This window comes from Choloepus didactylus, chromosome 8 (assembly GCF_015220235.1).
Source record: "Choloepus didactylus isolate mChoDid1 chromosome 8, mChoDid1.pri, whole genome shotgun sequence".
Classification (NCBI taxonomy): Eukaryota; Metazoa; Chordata; class Mammalia; order Pilosa; family Megalonychidae; genus Choloepus; species Choloepus didactylus.
Genome location: NC_051314.1, coordinates 52,770,457 through 52,788,731, shown reverse-complemented (window position 1 = coordinate 52,788,731; position 18,275 = coordinate 52,770,457). Strand labels below are relative to the sequence as shown.

Below are 18,275 nucleotides of genomic sequence, written 5' to 3'. Positions count from 1 at the left end.
ATTAAAAATTGAAACCTACAATGTAGTGTACTTTTGGAATATATATCCATATCTCTATTTGTATCTATCTATTGTTTTTTAATTGGTGGTGGGTGATTTAGAAGGAATGTCAACTGCTATAAATCCAGTTGGTATTATGAGGTCAACCCACACCATCAGTATTTATAAATACAGGACAAATGACATTTAAGTGGCTTTTTTCTCCAGTTCATAACCACTGCTATGTCAGTAACGTCTGTGTGTATTTGTAAGGCTAGTAGAGTGCTAAATCAATGATTAGCACCAGACAGAAAGCCCATCCATTTCCAAGAAAAAGCTAATGCTAGGGAAAAAAAAAAAAGTAGTTCAAGGCTACCTCATCTCTTTTGAATGACCTTTATTCCCCCCATCCTCCATCCCTTCATTCTTTCCCTGACATTCCAAGCTATTTGGAAATGGTAGCATGTTTCAGAAATTCAGATGTGCTTGAGTCCGTGACCAAGACACTCACGTTCTATTTTTCTTCATAGATTCAGCCTAAGAGGATTGCATCTAGAATTTTATTTGTTGAAAAATCTTCAATTTACATTGTGCCATTTTTATATTTTCCTTTTTATGCAGAAATAAGAAATGGAAACTTAAAAGCCATTCTAGGGCTGTTTTTCAGTTTGTCTCGCTACAAGCAGCAACAGCACCAACAACAGTATTACCAGTCCTTGGTGGAGCTCCAGCAGCGAGTCGCTCACACCTCCCCTCAGGCAGAAGCCAGTCAGGCCAAAACCCAAGATATGCAGTCCAGGTAAGGAAGGGAGGCAGTGGACGTTTTTAAAATTAGTTTGACTAGATGCAACTTATTGTAAACCAACTGTTGTTTGTGGCTTTGAAAAACTGCATTTTTTAGCTGTATCAGTGGGATGGATTATTTGACTAATGTTTTAAAAGTTATAACCACTTTTCTTTTTATTGGACAAGCAATGGCTGTCTCCTTTTAGGTGAAAAAAATTGTTTTCAAAAGATGATTGTTGTTCTGTATCAAAGTAATGTCTTTGTGAAATGTGAAATGTCTTTGTGAAAGTAATGTGATGTGGCTACTGTTCTATAAATTACTTTCAGATTTAGGATATGCTTTTGAGTGTCTTTTGTTTATCCTTGTGGTTGATGAAACCACTTAAGTGTCAGAAAGTTCAGGTCTGTTAAACAAAGAGGTTTGAGTGTTTGGGAACATACTGTTTTTGGTGTGAGATTGTGTATGTGTGTATGTGTGCATATTAATATACATATGCCTATATGTGTTTGTCTGACTTGAGTCAGTTGGTGCATGTAGACACAGCTTGGGTAGTGTCCTTCCTTCCCTCTTCCATTACTACAATTTCCCTCTCTGGATTTGTGTCAGTCAGGATTCAACCAGAGAAATAGAATCAGTGGCAGCTATAGCTAGGAAATTTATTGCAAAGAGTTGGTTTAAGTGATCGTGGGGGCTGGGTATTCAAGTCTAAAATCCTAAGGGCAAGCCTTCAGGAAGGGCAGACTGGGACTCAGCACTAGCCTAAATTGCGATACATAGGCAGAATTTCTTCTCTCAGTCCTACTTTTAAAGCCTTCCAACTGGTTGAATCAGTTTTAAATTTTCTAGGTTTAAATCTGATTTAAATATCCTAGATTATCTAGGATAATTTACCTTATTTGAAGTCAACTGATTATGAACTTTAATTACACCTGCAAAATACCTTCACAGCAACACCTGGATTAGCACTAGATTGAATAACTGAGGAGTGTAGCCTAACCATGTTGACGCATGATAAATGCCATCACAGAATGGAATTAGCAATCTATGTACTTGTTCCTATTTGCTAACTGAGTGGCAGGTAGTTAGTGCTCTTGCATAAATAGCTGTGATTGTTTTTTTTAAGGAGGGAGGAATTCCAAGATGAAAATACTCTTCATCTTTAAAAATATATATACATATCAAACGTAAGTAAATATTTAACTTTTTCCGTCTTAGAAGCCAGGCTTTAAACCTAATAATACTTAGTTTACTCTGAGTATGTTTTTGGTAATTAAAATTGACTCAAAAAGTTAAAATGAAAATCCAGAAATACGTTCACAAATTATCAGTAAACTCATCAATAAACCACTTCTCTTTCATTTCTCTCAACCAGTGCTCATGTGGACCGTTTTTCATTTAATATTAAGCAATATTTATTTATTTATTTATCCATATAAAGTCTATTCATTTTGGCAGATTTTTACATTAGTGAATAAAAATAAATAAATATTTTTTTTAAAATCCTAGTTTTACAGAAAATTATAGAATATACCATGAAGTCCATGGAGTGATGGGGGATATTTCTCATCACTCAGTAATGCAACTATGCTTCTGCTCTTTGAGCTCATTTGGATTTTTGTGATGTCAAGTGAAATTGTGCAAGTCAAAGTAAAAACATTTCAGTGTAACTTCCTTGGATTTCCTTAAGAATAGAGAACGAGAGAAAAGGAAAACATCTATTTTTTGTGGGTTGTTGGTAAAAAGAAATTCAGATTTTGAAAACCGCCGGAAGTAATATTTTCTAGAGCTTCGTGTTAGCTATTTGAACAGACAAGAAGCAAGAATAATAACTGAAAAAATAAAGGAAGTAAAATGGTTTTGTACAAAGCATGTTGACTCTGAAAGTGATATGGACTATCACTTATTATTGCTTTACCTCACTCTATTTCTGTATGTGTCTTGTGGAATTCCTTGCCCAGAATTTCTCAGTTATGATGATCCTTTTGGGAGGGGGAAGGAGTGTTATTTCTTTCCCTATTGTTCCTGCTAGGTATACATGGCTATTATGATACCTTTGGGTATTTTAAAATATAAGTCTATATATTTTACCCATGGTAAATTTACACCGTTTTGGGGTATGACATATCATTTTTTTCATTGAAAAGTTATGAAAAGTGTTCTTTTCACCAGCATCCTTAAGACTGAGACAAACTCTTAGAAATCTTTTCTTCTAATGAATGGATTTAATTACTTTTTGGATTGAATACTTGAATAAATATTTGAGAAGCACTCACTGTACTAAATGTAGTACTCTCTACTAAGGATATAGTGGGGTAGAGGTGGCAGGGCCTTGAGATAGAGGAGCTCTAAATCTAAGGAGTATAAAGAATTATGTCAGAATTGTGTGAGTTTTGATAATGATGTATTTTTAAAATTCCTCGTTTTAATAGAACATGTGATGTCTTAAAAATATTATAAATATTTCAGACCTCAATACTTACTCACATTTGCATAGATTTTCTATGTTGAATTAATCTATGAATTAGAATTTATATGAACTTATGTGCAACAATTGACATATTTAAGCATTTTTCCAAAGGCCATAGTGATAATATACAGAGGAAAGGAATATAGTCTCTATGTATTAGAGCCAAGGTAACTAATGCAGAATTAAAAGAAATAAATTCCCAGTGACATATTTATCTTCATTTGCTAGAGGTGTGAGTAATAAATCGTGATTTATGATGCCCTCTTATTGATTGCAAAGTAAGTTCTTCTCAAGTAAATAGCTTAAATGACCACTTGCTATTTAATCTTGTATATTTAGTAAAAAAATGTATTTATATGTTTCTCTGTAGCTTAATAAAAATTTCTTAGGGCACATTGTTTCAGTTCATTAAGACAGTTTTGTTTTATTCTGTTTGTATATTTAAAATAAATTGCCACCACTGTATATGATTCCATAATATTTGATACATTAATAATTTTTAAAATGGCTCTATTTTAAAAATAACTCCAGATGGTTTCAATCAATTTGAGCATTTTTTTAATTTAAAAATAAATTTCGATCTAAAGGTTAACATGTAAAATACACTAGAACAAAAATAAAACGTGCATCCAGAAAAACAAAACATCTCTCAGCTGCTTCTCCAACTTGTGTGTGTGTGTGCATGTGTGTGTCCTGTTGAAGTGGCATCTAGACTTGTAGTTATTAAGAGTTCACCTCTGGAATTAGACTGCCTATACTTGGATCCTTATTCCAACCCTTCCTAATTGTGTGACCTTGGGAAGCTTATCTAACCTCTCTGTACTTCAGTTTCATCCTTTGACAAAAATGGAATAAAACATGGCACCAATTGTTTTGGAGGTTAAATGCGTCAGTATATAAAAAGCACTTTGAACATGTCCTTCGCTAGCTGGAAATTCTACAGTGCTCTCAAATACTCCAGTCACACATACACATTGCGAACTTGGTCTAGTTATTTTCTCTGCCTAGAATGCTTTTCCCCAACCACTTGCGTATCCTCCTTCAAGTCAGCTGCTCAAATGTCACCTTCTTAAAGATGCTTAAGTGACCACCCTTTTAGTACAATAACCTGAGTCTCCACTCTCTATTGCACTTTACTCTATTTTCCTGTAGCTCTATTCATCCTTTAATCTACTACAATTTATTCGTTTATGACATGTATTGTTCATTATCACCCCTCCCTGCACACTAGAATGTAAGCACTGTGCGGACAGCGATATTTTTATGTTTTGATTATATTGTATTACAGAGCCTTATGCATAGTAGGTACTCAAAAATTATATCTTAAATGAATTAATGTAAGAATTAATCTGCATTATAACCATTTCCAATTTTAAGTAGCAACACTTAAAAGATTTAGTTATAGACGTAAATCTGTTAAAATTAATATTGATATATATTTAAAAATTAGTATGATGCAGATAATTGAATGTGTTCTTGATCTCGCAGAATCATGATATTCAACTGCAGTTAGGCTCCATATGGTATACAGTGGCGCCTTCAGAAATTACCCAGTGCATGGAACTGTTTGCTTCTGTCTTAATTGATTCCAGATTGTAGGCTTCTTAAATTCTTTATCTATTTGTTACAGATACTATGTTCCTCCCTTGCTTTCTGGCACTCATTCATTTTATCTCACTGCTGTCAGTGTTTCTGCTTCTATGTAGCAAACTCCTTTTCTAATATTTCTGTTCTGTAGGATAAGAAAGCAGATTATCAAGATATGCTAGCATTTGGGATGAGTTAAAAACTAGTAGGTGGTGAAAGTGAAGTGCTTGAGCTATATAATGTTACTAAAAGACATTTATGTTTATAACTCCTTTCTTTTTCTGGCATGTTTTGCTTAGAGGAGTCATGTAAGATAGCTAATCTAGTATTCAGAAACAGTGCATCAAATTTGCAATTAATAAAGCATATTCTGACTTTTGTTTCAAAGTTTTTATTACCAGATGGGTAAAAAAATTTTGGTACCATAACTAAACTGACACAAAAGGATTGCTTTTAAGATGGTTCAGATTGCTATTACATTTTACTAATAATGAATGTTAATATAAAGGATTGCCCATATCTTGTGGATATAACTTAGTGTTGCAAGGGAAAGAATACTTTTTAAAACCACTACTTGTGAATTATTCCTAAATTGGTCTTCTTTATGTGGTTTTAACTAATGAATGTGAGAGAAATCTTGTTGCTTGATCACTGACTCTCACCTTTATCATTTGACTTGAATTATCCACTTCTCTTATATGTATTAAAGTAAAGCTGGATTCAGGTTCTAAATTCCTTAAATCCTTCACAGATAAATATTTGGTTATATTTGGAGTGATAGAGACTTTATTGGTTAAGTCATCACTTCTCAAAGAATTTAAATGTATTTAATATAAAAAATTAGATTTCATTTCTTGTGTCACTGATCTTTGGAAGTATTTTATGAGTAAAGATTAAATATCTTGCTACATTACATAATGTTAAATATCCTATTTGCAGTTATTTAATACGAAAAATAAGATCAGTTCTTTCTATTTGTCCTTTCTTATTTTTGCAAAAAGTAGATGAAGGGCCCTCTATCCCATCAAGTGGGGAAATACAAGAAATATTTTCTTACGAAGTGTTAAATAGTTTATATGAGTTATATTCAGGCATTTTCTATAGGTAATAATAACTGTGGGGTGATTCTAGAAAACAAGGTGGAAATGGATCAATTTTAAAATTCAGAAATTTCATTTCCATAAGTAAATATGTCTTCACCATTTCATATATTTCTGCTAATCATCCGGTCCCACATCTTAATTTTTGACGATTAGAGTTCTGGTTGAATGAAAGGTAACAGAAAGTTTAGTGTTACTATGACCATATACAATGCCTGGTACATGAGAGCAGCCCAAAATGTCCAGAATGTGAGTGTTTGATTTTCTGAGAATATCTGAAAAATAATTATAGTGAAAGAAAACTATAAAATGGACCAGGTTGCATGTGGTGTTAAAGTGATAGTATATGTTAAAAATGATGTTTTTTATTTGTTAAAAGCTTCAAAGAAGGAAGGTGATTTTCTTAAAATCTGGATTTTTAACTTAATTTTTGGCCAGACTATTAAATTATTCTGTCCTGTTATTGAATAGTTTGTGAATTTTTCCAATTCATGAATAGAGATAATTAAATAAATATTTTACTTTCATGTTTTACAGAATTAAAACATACAAAAAGAAAAAAAGAATGTGAAAGTGGAGATAGGAAAAGTTGTAGATGGATGAGTGAAGTGGCAAAGTCAGAGACAATGATTAGTCTTTCTGAATTAAAAATTTAAGGAGCTATGTTAGGAATTTGAGGATTACAATCTCCAGATCATTTACCCCTCTGCTTTTCATTTTGTAGGAGTAATTCAAGAATGTGTCCACTTACAGTTTAGATGAACTTGCTCCCATAGGATTCACATGTCAAACCACAAAATCCCTGGCTAAATTTTCTTTGAGTGACTTGTTTTCCCTTGCAGCCCTTCTCAAGGTCCCTGTGACCCCTGCCACACACGTTGCCCTTGGAATCCTCTTCCCATTGAGGACATTTGCCTTACGGGGTCTCTTTTCCAGGAAACATCACTTCCTTCTGGGAGATTCACTCTGAAACTGGGACCATTTACAGCTTTTCGGCCTGTGGCTAATAAATCTTGAGAAGTATATAAGGAAGTTTAATTTAAGATGACAGGAAGGCTCAGTAATGTAAGCCTTTGTGAACCTGGCTTCAATTAGTTGCCTGACTCAGTTCTGTGCTGTGGCCAATCGTGTGCTCTTGAGAAAGTCAGTGAATCAATTAAACTTGAAAAAAAAAAAAAAAAAAAAAAAAAAAAGAGGAACATTTATGAATCGAAACAAAAACAAAAGAAAAAACACAACAGGATATTTTTTATGTCCTAGAGAAGAATGATTGAAGGGAAAGAAAATATGCTTTAATTGATTGATTTGGGAACCAAGAGGGTGTAATATTAAGAGGGTACACATACATCCCCCTCCCCACACACACACTCTTTGGTTATGTTGTATGCGTCTTTCTACTCTAAAGCTTAACAACCATTCCTACTTCTAGTGTCATAAATGGAAAAGCATCTGTATAGTTTTGGTTACATTAGAGTCAAGCAAACATGGGTCTGAATCCCACCTGCCAATTCCCACTGGTATGGCATTGGGCAAGTGTTTTTAACCTGTTCAAATACCAAGGTTCTTACCTGCAATACTGGAATGACAACTTACTCATAGGGTTATTGGGAAAACCACAAGAAATAATTTACGTATAAATTATCCAGTACTTAGCATATAGCAGACACTCAAACCAGCTATTTTCTCCTTCCCTTCCCCCCCAATATAAGAGTGCATTACATGCATAATAAAATATGTAGACCCACATTAGGAACCTTGAGTCAAACTCGTCACTGTTCTCCCACTTTATCACTTTCTCTAATATGAACAGGCATATAAATCAAGGGGTCACTCTGGCTTCTGTGTTGACACTTGATTGTAGTGGGGAATAAGAGAAAGCAAGAAAACATGGATATTGGTTCTTTTGTTCAGTTTTCCCCCATTCGCTAAGAGTTTCCACACGTGTAAGGTTTACAATCTATTTTGTACACATAAATGTTTTCCAGGCTCTTAGTAGGTTGCTTCCAAAAGTTGAAAACCAGTGGAGTGCTTATAAACATATTCTGCAGAATCAAGATGTAATCCTTTCTTATTGAAGGCCTTCTTTGAATGTCTGGTGGAACTTGATATTTGTTTGAATTTGAGCATTAAGTGATAGATAGCTTTGACTATGGGCCAGGGTTTATTTTATGATGGGTTCTGCTTTAGGGGATCAGTTCAGTTAAATCAAAGGAACACTTTATGACGGTATCTTTTTTTCTGGGATTATTCAGTTATTACAGGTAAAATGCTTAATTTTCAGAGGGTTGGTTGGTTGGTTTATTTTTTGCCAGTGAAGATGTCTGGTCAAGGGGTGGTCCACAGAGAGGGACTGGCGTAGGTTTTCAATCAGTTTCCCTCTTTTAAGGCTCCTGATAGCTTCTGAGTCCAGCTTCCCTCTTTATTCTTCTACAGTGAATCTTCCCTCCGTGGTGTAACAGGGTGAGGCTTCTCTTACTCTGTTTCCTCCGTTAACTCTTCTCCATTTATCTTCAGTTCTCCACAGTCCGTTGAAATGTCTTGTCCATTGATGGTCCCTATTCCCTATTCTTTTCTCTTTGATGTTGTAAGCTTAAACCTTTATTATTCCTTTATCAACATGTTATTGGCATCACATTAGGGAGAGGGGAATAATGTGTGAGTTTGAGTCTCAGAAGGCATAGACAGAATCATTCTTAAGTCTAATAGTTTTTTCCCCCTTAATAAAATTGAAATCAACTGAGCTTACTCTCTTCAGGTATGAAATGAAAACATAATAATTATACTCTATCTTTCCAAGAGAATTATGAGAATCTAAAATGTATTTTAAAGTATTAGACTGACTCCTAATTTAGAGAATTTAAGACTTTGCTTTTTGACATAAATATGTCTAGATAAAAACAGAAGTGAGCAAATTATAAGAACAATGCTAAGTATTGTTTGGTTCTAAATATAGCTATTTGATTTTAGTAGTTTGGGGGTATTTTTCTTCAAATGGATGCTGATAATATAGACTTGATTATTATACTTGTAATTTTATATCATATGAATTTATTATATATTAATCTGTTTTCACTAAAGACCTTATCTCAAAATTTCAAATTATTAATTTACAATGGAAAGTGCAGCTGTGACAGGACTATAATAATCATGTCAATATGACCATTGAACTATTTTCGTGTAGTCAAATCCCCTTGGACAACCAAATTATGAGTGAGTGAGCATGGAATTGGATCTATGGGGCTTATACATTTCTGCAACTGAAAGAATCTTGCCAATGAGACTTTTCCAATTAATCAATTGTAAATTCCAAGTTGTAAATATCCCTCTGCCTTGTAGAGGGTACTGTCAACCTTACCACTGTCATGTACCTTTTTCTATTTCTGGCCACCCTCACTCCCTCCTCCTTCCTGATTGACTTCTCAGTTTCATAAGTTTTATAAACAAAAGTGGTCTTCTCTCCCTGCAAGGCTGTGGGACAGACTCTGGAACAAAGTTCACCATCAGAGATATTTTGGGACTCCAGGCCACCCTTTTAAATATGAGACTGATTGTACTGATGATTACATTTGCTGTGCAGTAAGTTAAGAGTAGCCCAATTACAAGGACTCAATAAAATCGTCTTCCTCATAGATTTTCAAATAGTTCAAATATTTTGTAAATATTATAAAAACAGTCATTTTCATGAACATCCACACTGAGAAATAGTTAGGAACCATATTTTGCGCTTACTGAAAAATTTTAAAATAAAGTAGTGAATAACGTGGAATTTTCACTAATCAGGGTGGTCTTTACCAAAGTGAATTTTAATTTTTTAGTTTAACAAAGTAGTTTGCTTACTGATATTCAGGGCCCAAGCCTCTTAAGGTGGTTGCATTAAAATGAGCAAAAGGAGGATTGGTACTTTGAATGTATTGCAATATAATTTTAATCCATACTAAAAACTCTAAATAGAAAAAGATCCATGGAAAAGACTAGTGTTGTGAGCGATGCAGAATTAAATGTGTTGTGGAAAATCTAATTTATGGTAACATAGTGAGAGCAATATGAGCCTGGTTTCCTGAATTCTCCTTTATCCTGATGTTCTACATTCCTAAAAGAGCATGAGACTTTGATGATCTAATAACTAAGACAGGCATCTCCTTCTTTAGTTACTGTTTTGAGATCTCACAAAAGCAGACCATGCAGGTGGCCCTATTAACTTTCTGCAGAAATTTAAGATAAGACAGAGGTTATAATATATTTTTGTACCATATTTCACTAATGGTATATGTTATCACAGTGACCTATCTCAAAAGCAATTGGGATGATATTTCAGCCACCCAGCTACTAAAAAGAAACACATGTGGATGAAACCTAAGTTTCTGACTCATTTATGGATTAGACAATAACTGTTTTCAGTGAACTCTGAAAAATTTAAGTATCAGGACTAAGTATTTTTATCACATACTCTGATGTAAGGACAGTTGTTGCAAAAAGTTTTAAATGTTTTTTGAAGGGACATATATGGTTTTGAGCTACAAAAGGGACATTTGCAGAAGTGACCAAACACCTCCTTCTTCTTTAGACCTATTAATTTGTTATTATTTTAATAGCATTTCACAAGGGACTTGGCAGAAGGGAAAATCTTTATAAGTCAAAGAAGATTTTGGATTTAGGAACTCTTTTAATCTTAATCCTGAAACTACTTTTTCATTTGTACCCTGAGCAATCATATAATCCCATAATTTATAAGGCAACATTTTTCATTCTATCACAGTCTTAAAAATCTTTAGTGAATGTGCTTTACTGTCTTCAATGTTTGTTATTTTGTCTAAAAATCCTTAGTTTAAGGCCTTCTTCCTGGATAGTTAATTATTCCTTATCTTGGGTAGTTTATTCCCAATTTTCTCTTAAACCATTTCTGTAGATTTAAAAGGAAATAATTCCTGCCTTTTGAACAAAATACCATTTTGTACAAAAGAAATAAAAATAACATTGAGAGGTAAAACTGCCATTTGAAACTCAAGCCTGAGAAATTTCTTACTTCATATTCTGAGATTTGTTTCTTTGTATTCCTCCTTTTCTCCTTGGGAATAGTGCTGCTGAAGGCAAATGTGATGTTAGGATTAATCATGTTTTTCTCCTTCTTTGCGAATCAGGAGAACTAAGTGTCTGACTTATTCTGTATAGGACTGCTACTCTTATGATGAGCTTTTATGATTCCAAGCTGAAGTTAAATAGGAAAGGAAACAACTATGGTTCTAAAATAATTAATATAGATAAGGAGATAAAAAGCCTAAATAATGAGAAAGATTGTCTTTACTCTACAGCCTGCCTTGCCCTATAAATACACTTTATTCAACTTTTTGTATTAAGTACATCCATTTTAAAAATCACTGTTTTGTTCCTGAATTTTATGTTTTGATGAATCAACTACAGTCCAGTTTGGCACAGTCAATGAACACCACATGGCATACTGAAAGATGATATTATTGCTAGTGATCCTTTACATGTGTCATCAGAGCCCAGTGTTCTTTTTCATTGGTGATTTGAAGTTCAAATGTGATCTTTCAACAAAGAAAGATTCACCCTCCACCACGTGCCAAGGATATGCTACACGCGAGGTTGAGCTATGGCAATGCTTTTACCTTCAAATTGCCTACTAACTAATAGAAATAGACATTTAAACAGATGGTTTAATAAGGTGTGTTAAATGATCTAGCTAAGTACAAGTTTCTCAGTGACCACAGTTAGAGGAAAGAGCCCACACAAAGGTACTGAAGAATGAAAGGTCATGTCACATTCAGAAAAATGTAACTAATTTCTGTAAGTATGGCTAAGGAGAAAGTTTAAGTAGAAGTGTGTTCTGAGTATCTATTGCTACTTAATAAACTACCCCAAGTCTGACGGCATAATATTTCATTATGCTTATGGATTTTATCAATCAAGGAATCAGACAATGTTCAGTGGAGATGGCTTATCTCTGTTCTACTGTGTCTGGGGCCTCAACTGGGAAGGATGAAAAGGTATGTGTGATGCAAACTGTTGGAAGTCAGAACATCTGTGTCTAGAGAATACACTTTCAAGATGAGTTCTTCACTCACATGCCTGGTAGACATGTGTTAGCTGGAGTGGCACCTACACATGTCTTCTCCAGCATGGCAGTCTCAGGGATGTTATTATTTTTACCTGGTGACTCAGTATTTCAGCAAACAAGTAGAAACTGCATGGTTTATGGGCTATTATCTTAATATAGTGCCACATCCACTGTACTCGATTGAAGCAGTCATAAACCTACCTAGATCAAGAGGAAAGAGCAAACACTACACTTTTCAGTGGGAGGAATGTCAAAGAATTTATTGTAGCCATGCGTTTAAATTGCCATAGGGTATGATGAGGGATAAGACTAGAGAAGTTGGTACAGATCAGTTTACATAGGTCCTTACTGTTTTAGGGAGGGGAGTGGAGAGAACATTGCAGCTATAGTGATGAGAAAGTGGTCTGATTGGAAAATAAATGTCTGAGTTACAATTGATCAGATTTGGCGATTGAGTAGAAGTAAGGGGGAAAGAAAATTGTAAGTTTCTTTTCTAATTGACTCATTGGATGGTGATGCATTCAAATAAGAAAGATGATAATAAAATAGTAAAGGAGGCAAGAGAAAGGAAGTGGAGGAGAAAAAAGTTCACGAGTTTGAAATTCCAATGGGATTTCTAGATGGTGGCAGTTAATGCATGGATCTGAAGCCCAGGAGAGACCTGGAACAAAGCTTAGTAGTGTTTTATTGATTGAAACAGTAGAAATGAAGATTATTCAGAAGTATAAAGTTAAGGACGAAATGGAAGGATGATCATAAAACTCTGGGGAACACAAACCTTTATGGGTGACATGATAATTAACAAACAAGGAGAATGTTCTTTTTGTTTTGCAATATATTCAGTTACGGTAGCTGTTTTTTGGTATCTTCTTAAAAACAAATTGTTTTTCAGTTAAGGAGTGTCTCATCTAATAAGACTTGTTATCCTTGTCTTTCAAATTATTTGTGAAATCTAGACTACAAAACACTCAAAATTCGTGTTGGAGTATTATAATCAATATACCAAATATTGTAAGTATATCAAAGCCGTGTTTTCATCTAATCACTATATCACAGAACAAAACCATTATTCAACCATGTATTTAATCCACTTTTCTGGATTATGTTCAGTGTTGAGAAGTATGGCTTATGGAAGGTCCATCTTTTGCTTCATGTTTTGGAAATGGTGGCTCTTGGATGTCCTATTATGACAGTTTCTGATGATTCTTTATAGGGTTAGGATCTACATTGATTTATATTGTTGAGTTCAAGAAACAAGAAGGGTAAGTGGTATCCAGGGAGATTTGAGGGAGACTAAGACTTGGTTGTATTTGCTTTCAAGAAACCAAGCTCTCAAAGTAATTATAAACCTGGAGACTGAAAGCCACAGATGAAATGTCATCCACTCTACTGACAGGTATGTGCTGTGGGCTTTAAGTAAGACTATAGTTACATAGAAAACAATAGGTGAGGACCAAAGAATGTGGTATTTGGAAGACTATCATGCATAGGTGGGCAGGGCAATTGTAGGGATTGTGAAATACCAGATGTTATATTAAAAAAAGTACTGGATTTACCAGAATGTTTACAGAGCCTCCTGTGGAGACTTAGTGTATCAAGGGACTCTCAAATGTACACTGTATTTTATTTTGCACTGTTATAACACTTATTTGTGCCAGACCTTCTTCTAAATACTTTATAAGTTAATCTTCATTAAATGCCTTTAGGTCTATAAAGTTATTATCCTCATTTAACAAATGAGGCAACAGGCAGAGAAAGAGCAGCTGAGCTGGGATTCAGGCTAGTAATTTGGCTCTGTATTCTATGCCATTAACCAATACACTAGATTTTTTACTAGTGGCATTTCTACTTAATGATATGCAGAAAAGCAATATTTTAATGTAGCTATTTTTGCATTTCTGCCTAATATATTTTGTTTCTCCTTCCAAGCTTGAAGTGACTTCCATTTCAAATAAATATCAAATTATACTTTCATGAAGGGTATTTGGGTTTCTATGCATGGTTCTAGGGGTTATACTTCTCAGAGTGAAAAAGCAGTATCTGCACACTTAAACCTACTTTTATAAATTAAATCTTTCTAGCACAGTGCCAATATGTTGTAGGGTCTCAATAGAAGTCTTTTTAATGATTGATGAACTGATTGATTGCATAAAGGAAAACATGTTTATTAGAATAAGAAGAACACAGAATTAAATCAAAATGTCAAATATCAATGTCTACTTGCAAATTTAAAAACCTTTGAGATGTATATCAGTGAGAGTTTCTCCAGAGAAACAGAGCCAGTAGGAGATCATGTACATATTGGCACACACGGTTGTCTGATTTTGACAAAAAGGTTAAAAATCTGTAGGGCAGGCCAGCAGATTGGAAACTCAGTCAGAATTTGATGAAACAGTCTTGAGGCAGAATTTCTACTTCTCTGGGAAACCTCACCTTTTGCTTTTGAGGTTTTCAACTAATTGGATGAGTCCCACCCACCTTATTAAGGGTAATCTCTAGTATCTAAAATCAACCGATTGTCGATGCTAACCACTTCTACAATTTACCTGCACAGCAGCACCTAGATTAGTAATTGAGTGAATAACTGGGCACTATAGCCTAGCCAAGATGAGACATAAAAATAACCATCATAGGTTGATATCTTATTTATTCATTAATTCAACATCCAAAAGTATTTATGTACTTTGTAATAGAATCACTAATATAAGAGCATAAAGTGATCTTTATCTTTAATGTGAAGATGAGTTACTTACTCCTGAATATTTACCCTCTACCACTTGCATATTGACGTAATTTACAGTTGGAGTCTTGTTTTTTTTCTTTTTTTTCCCCCTTTTTGTTTTTTCTTTACATTCATTATGGGGGATGCTCAACCTCCCTACACTCTACTTCCTAGGTAATTTTATTCTTCTACTCAAGACAGAGGTTCAGGAGTCATCTTAGATTTTCCTCTCCATCAGTTCTTATGTCCACAATAATAACTTCCCTCGTAATCCTTTACTTATGTTTCCTGTGCCTCTGCCTTCATTTAGGCCCTTACAAATCTTGCCTGGATTAAAACAGTGATTTCCTATTTGGTCTTCCTTTTTCCAGTCTTGCTAAATCTCCCAACCTCCTTCTCTCTTTAATTTCTCCTTTACATATCTAAGAGAGGGATCTATGTAGTCTGAAAATGTATTATTTATTCTGCAATAAGAGCTTTTGGCAATTTCCCACTACAACCAGAAGAAAAGCCAAATTCCTTAGCAAGTTGACATGGCTCTCCATGGTTCTCCATGGGCAAACAGTAGGTGTTAAAAGAATGTCTGTCACTGTTCTGGATGTATGGTGAATTTCACAATAAAAAAGTATTTTAAAAAAGTAAAAATATTTTTAATTAAAAATAAAAGAATATTTTTAGAATGAATAAGAAAAGAAAAATATATTTAAAATTGATCATGGCAATTGAACACCAGTTGAGACAACTCAAATATCAAATGGCAAGTGGGAGAGATGTGGTCACAGTGCAGAAAATTGGGTAGAGAAGGTGCAGAGGATAAAGCTGTAAATTAGGTTGAGGAAATATAATGAAGAGCTTTATAAATCAAATCCCAGGGCTTGGGTTTTATCCTGCAGATAATGAGAAGGCAACAGCAATTTCAGAGAGAGACTAACATCCTTTCTATGTTAGAGAAGTTAATTCTGTTGTCTGTGAGAAAAATGATTTGATTTTGCTGGATATAACAAGCAACTGATAACAAGGAATCTGGTGAAGAGGTATTTTTAGAGTCCATTAAAGAGATGACAAGAGGTCAAAGGAGAGGGAAAAGATTAGGATAACTCCAAGTTTTCCATATTGGTCAATGGGGAAAATTTGGGTGATGCTAAATCTGAAAAGCCAAGTCAGAGAGACAGGCTTCTTTGTAAAGAAAAAGAGTCAGTTAAATTTTAAACATTATTGGGATATTTGGGAGAGAACCAAGTAAGAAATCTAGGTGGACTACCTAGTAGATATCAAGGAGATATTTTTAAAAGAAGCTCTGAAGTTTAGGATTGAGATTAGACTTCAAAGTATAGATTTTCTATAAAAGGAATGGAGGAGTGGATTAGCTGATGCCTAGGATTATGATCTTGAAAATATCCATGGTCATAGCAGAAAATTTGGGTGGTTAGGAACAGTGAATGGACCTGTATTGGGGAAGTAGGAGGACTAGCTGGAGAGTTAGATGTTGAGTCAGGAAAAATAAGCAAGGGGAGTATTTCTGGTGGAAGGGGGCTTTCAACAGTGTCTAAAGCAGCAGCATGATGGAAAATGAGGATTTAAGAAGCAGCATGTCCTGGAGTGTTTAGATTTTGCTGTTTGACTTCAGAAACCACAAATTTTATCCTTATAAGGTTGGATATTCTATAGAGCATGGAATCTCCAATTTTATTATGCATAGGAATTAGCTGGGGATCCCTTTAAACTACAGATTCTGATTCAGCAGGTCTGGAGTCCCAGGTGATGCCAGTGGTGTTGGATCACAGACCACACTTCGAGTAGCGAGGGTCTAGTGATGAGTAAAAATGGGTAACTGCAGTTCAGGACCTGTGTGCTTGAAAAGCTTTCCTTCCTTATAATCAATTCATATTACAATTCAACACTGGGATTTACACTGAAGTTGGAATAAAAAAGTCTTACAATTTGATTCCTGCTGTGTATTGAACACCAGATGAATTCTGTCTTATTCTTTTATTGACTACATATAGTCTCCTCTTCTTTCATTCCATGTTAAGATGGGAAGGAAAAAAAACACACACCACATTCTCTTGATATTCTACTTTACCAGAAAGATGAGCAGATAATTGCTTTAGTAGAACAACAGTGAGTTCCAGCACTTTTATTTCTTCTGTGCTTCTGTTTTTAACATTTTTTGCCCACTCATTAGCTAGAAGGAGTTTCATTTGACATTTCAGAAAAATAATATGCAATCTTTACTTTAGATGTCTGAAAATCTTTGGTTTACTGGTGTTCTGACGCCTATTATATCCCAACTTCTCTCTTCAGAGCTGTGTCTACATGTCCCTTGTGTCTGTTTTACTAATAAACTGCAAGTTTAGCTGTGTCTACTCACCCACTGTGTGCACGAGTCTGTACTGTAAATCTGAAAATTGGGAAATGGTGTTAAGCACTGTGAAAAAAAAAATGCTTTTCTGCTGCTTAGGCAGGCAGAGACAGAGAAAACTGTTAAGAAAAGTAAAAGTATCTGTTTAAAAAGAGAACTTGTCGAGGCAGTGATCAAAAGAGATATGAGAGAGATTAACCATCTAAAAGTTTGAAATATAAAACCTGAAAGAAAGAAAGGGAAAGGAATATTGAGACTGAGAGTTTGATAGTCCAGTGCACCCCAGATTACAGGTGATTTTAAGACTGAAGTAATAGCTTAATTTTTAGAGAACTGAATGAAAATTTTCATCTAAGCTTCCTTTCATGTCTTCTTGTCTTCTTTTCACGAAGAAACATAGGGAGAGGTAACATACTTAAGTGACATTATCAAAGACGTGAATGCAAGAGCAAGTCGGAAGTAAAACATAATTAGAACCAGCAGTAACAAATTTCTAACTAAATTGCACCTACATGCATATGCATATGCACAATTGCCTTGAACATTATAAAATACTGTGGAATTATTAGGTGTTATGACAACCTATGCCTTTATCCATTGGGTTCCAGGTGGAAGCTGTAGAGAAATTACTATTCCAAGAAGTTTATGCTTGGTTTGTTAACATCTAAAAATGGTAGAGACCTAAATAGTTCCAAGCCAATGGTTTTTCATAATGGCAGCTGTTAGAAATGTATATTGTACAACATGATCTGATAGTAGCTGGGGATCATGAAAAATAAAAGAAAGACTCATGATATTGGTGATGAGAATGAGTTAATTTTGAAATAATATTTTCTTTATTCTCTATTCTGGAAATAGACTTTATGGAATGGTGAGGTTCTCCTATCGATACATCTACTAGCTTTTAAAGATGTTAAGCATTTATGTCAGTGATACTATCTTACCTTCAGCAAAGTGAGTACATTTTCCTTGAGGATGATATTAATAATCGATGAGAATAGCACAACTAGCTTTTATTTTTTAACATACTAAATTCTATGCACAGATTAGAGAGAATCTTATATGCATTTCATAATCAGAATCAATTTGCTATTAAAAAAACAAATTTAATTTTATAGAATTATGAAATGCAGGGACTGGAAGATATAGCTTAGAGATCATCTAATTAACAGCCTTATTTACAAATTAAAAACAT

At 34.4% G+C, this 18,275-nt stretch overlaps 1 protein-coding gene across 3 annotated transcripts in view; it reads left to right on the top strand.

Moving 5' to 3' along the window:
* NAV3 (neuron navigator 3) overlaps positions 1–18,275 on the top strand; it is an 855,568-nt gene that overhangs the window by 626,892 nt on the left and 210,401 nt on the right. For all 3 annotated transcript variants that reach the window (XM_037846473.1, XM_037846472.1, XM_037846475.1), the window contains one exon: positions 601–778. In XM_037846473.1, the coding sequence (XP_037702401.1) occupies positions 601–778 (178 nt within the window). The remainder of the gene's footprint in view (positions 1–600; positions 779–18,275) is intronic.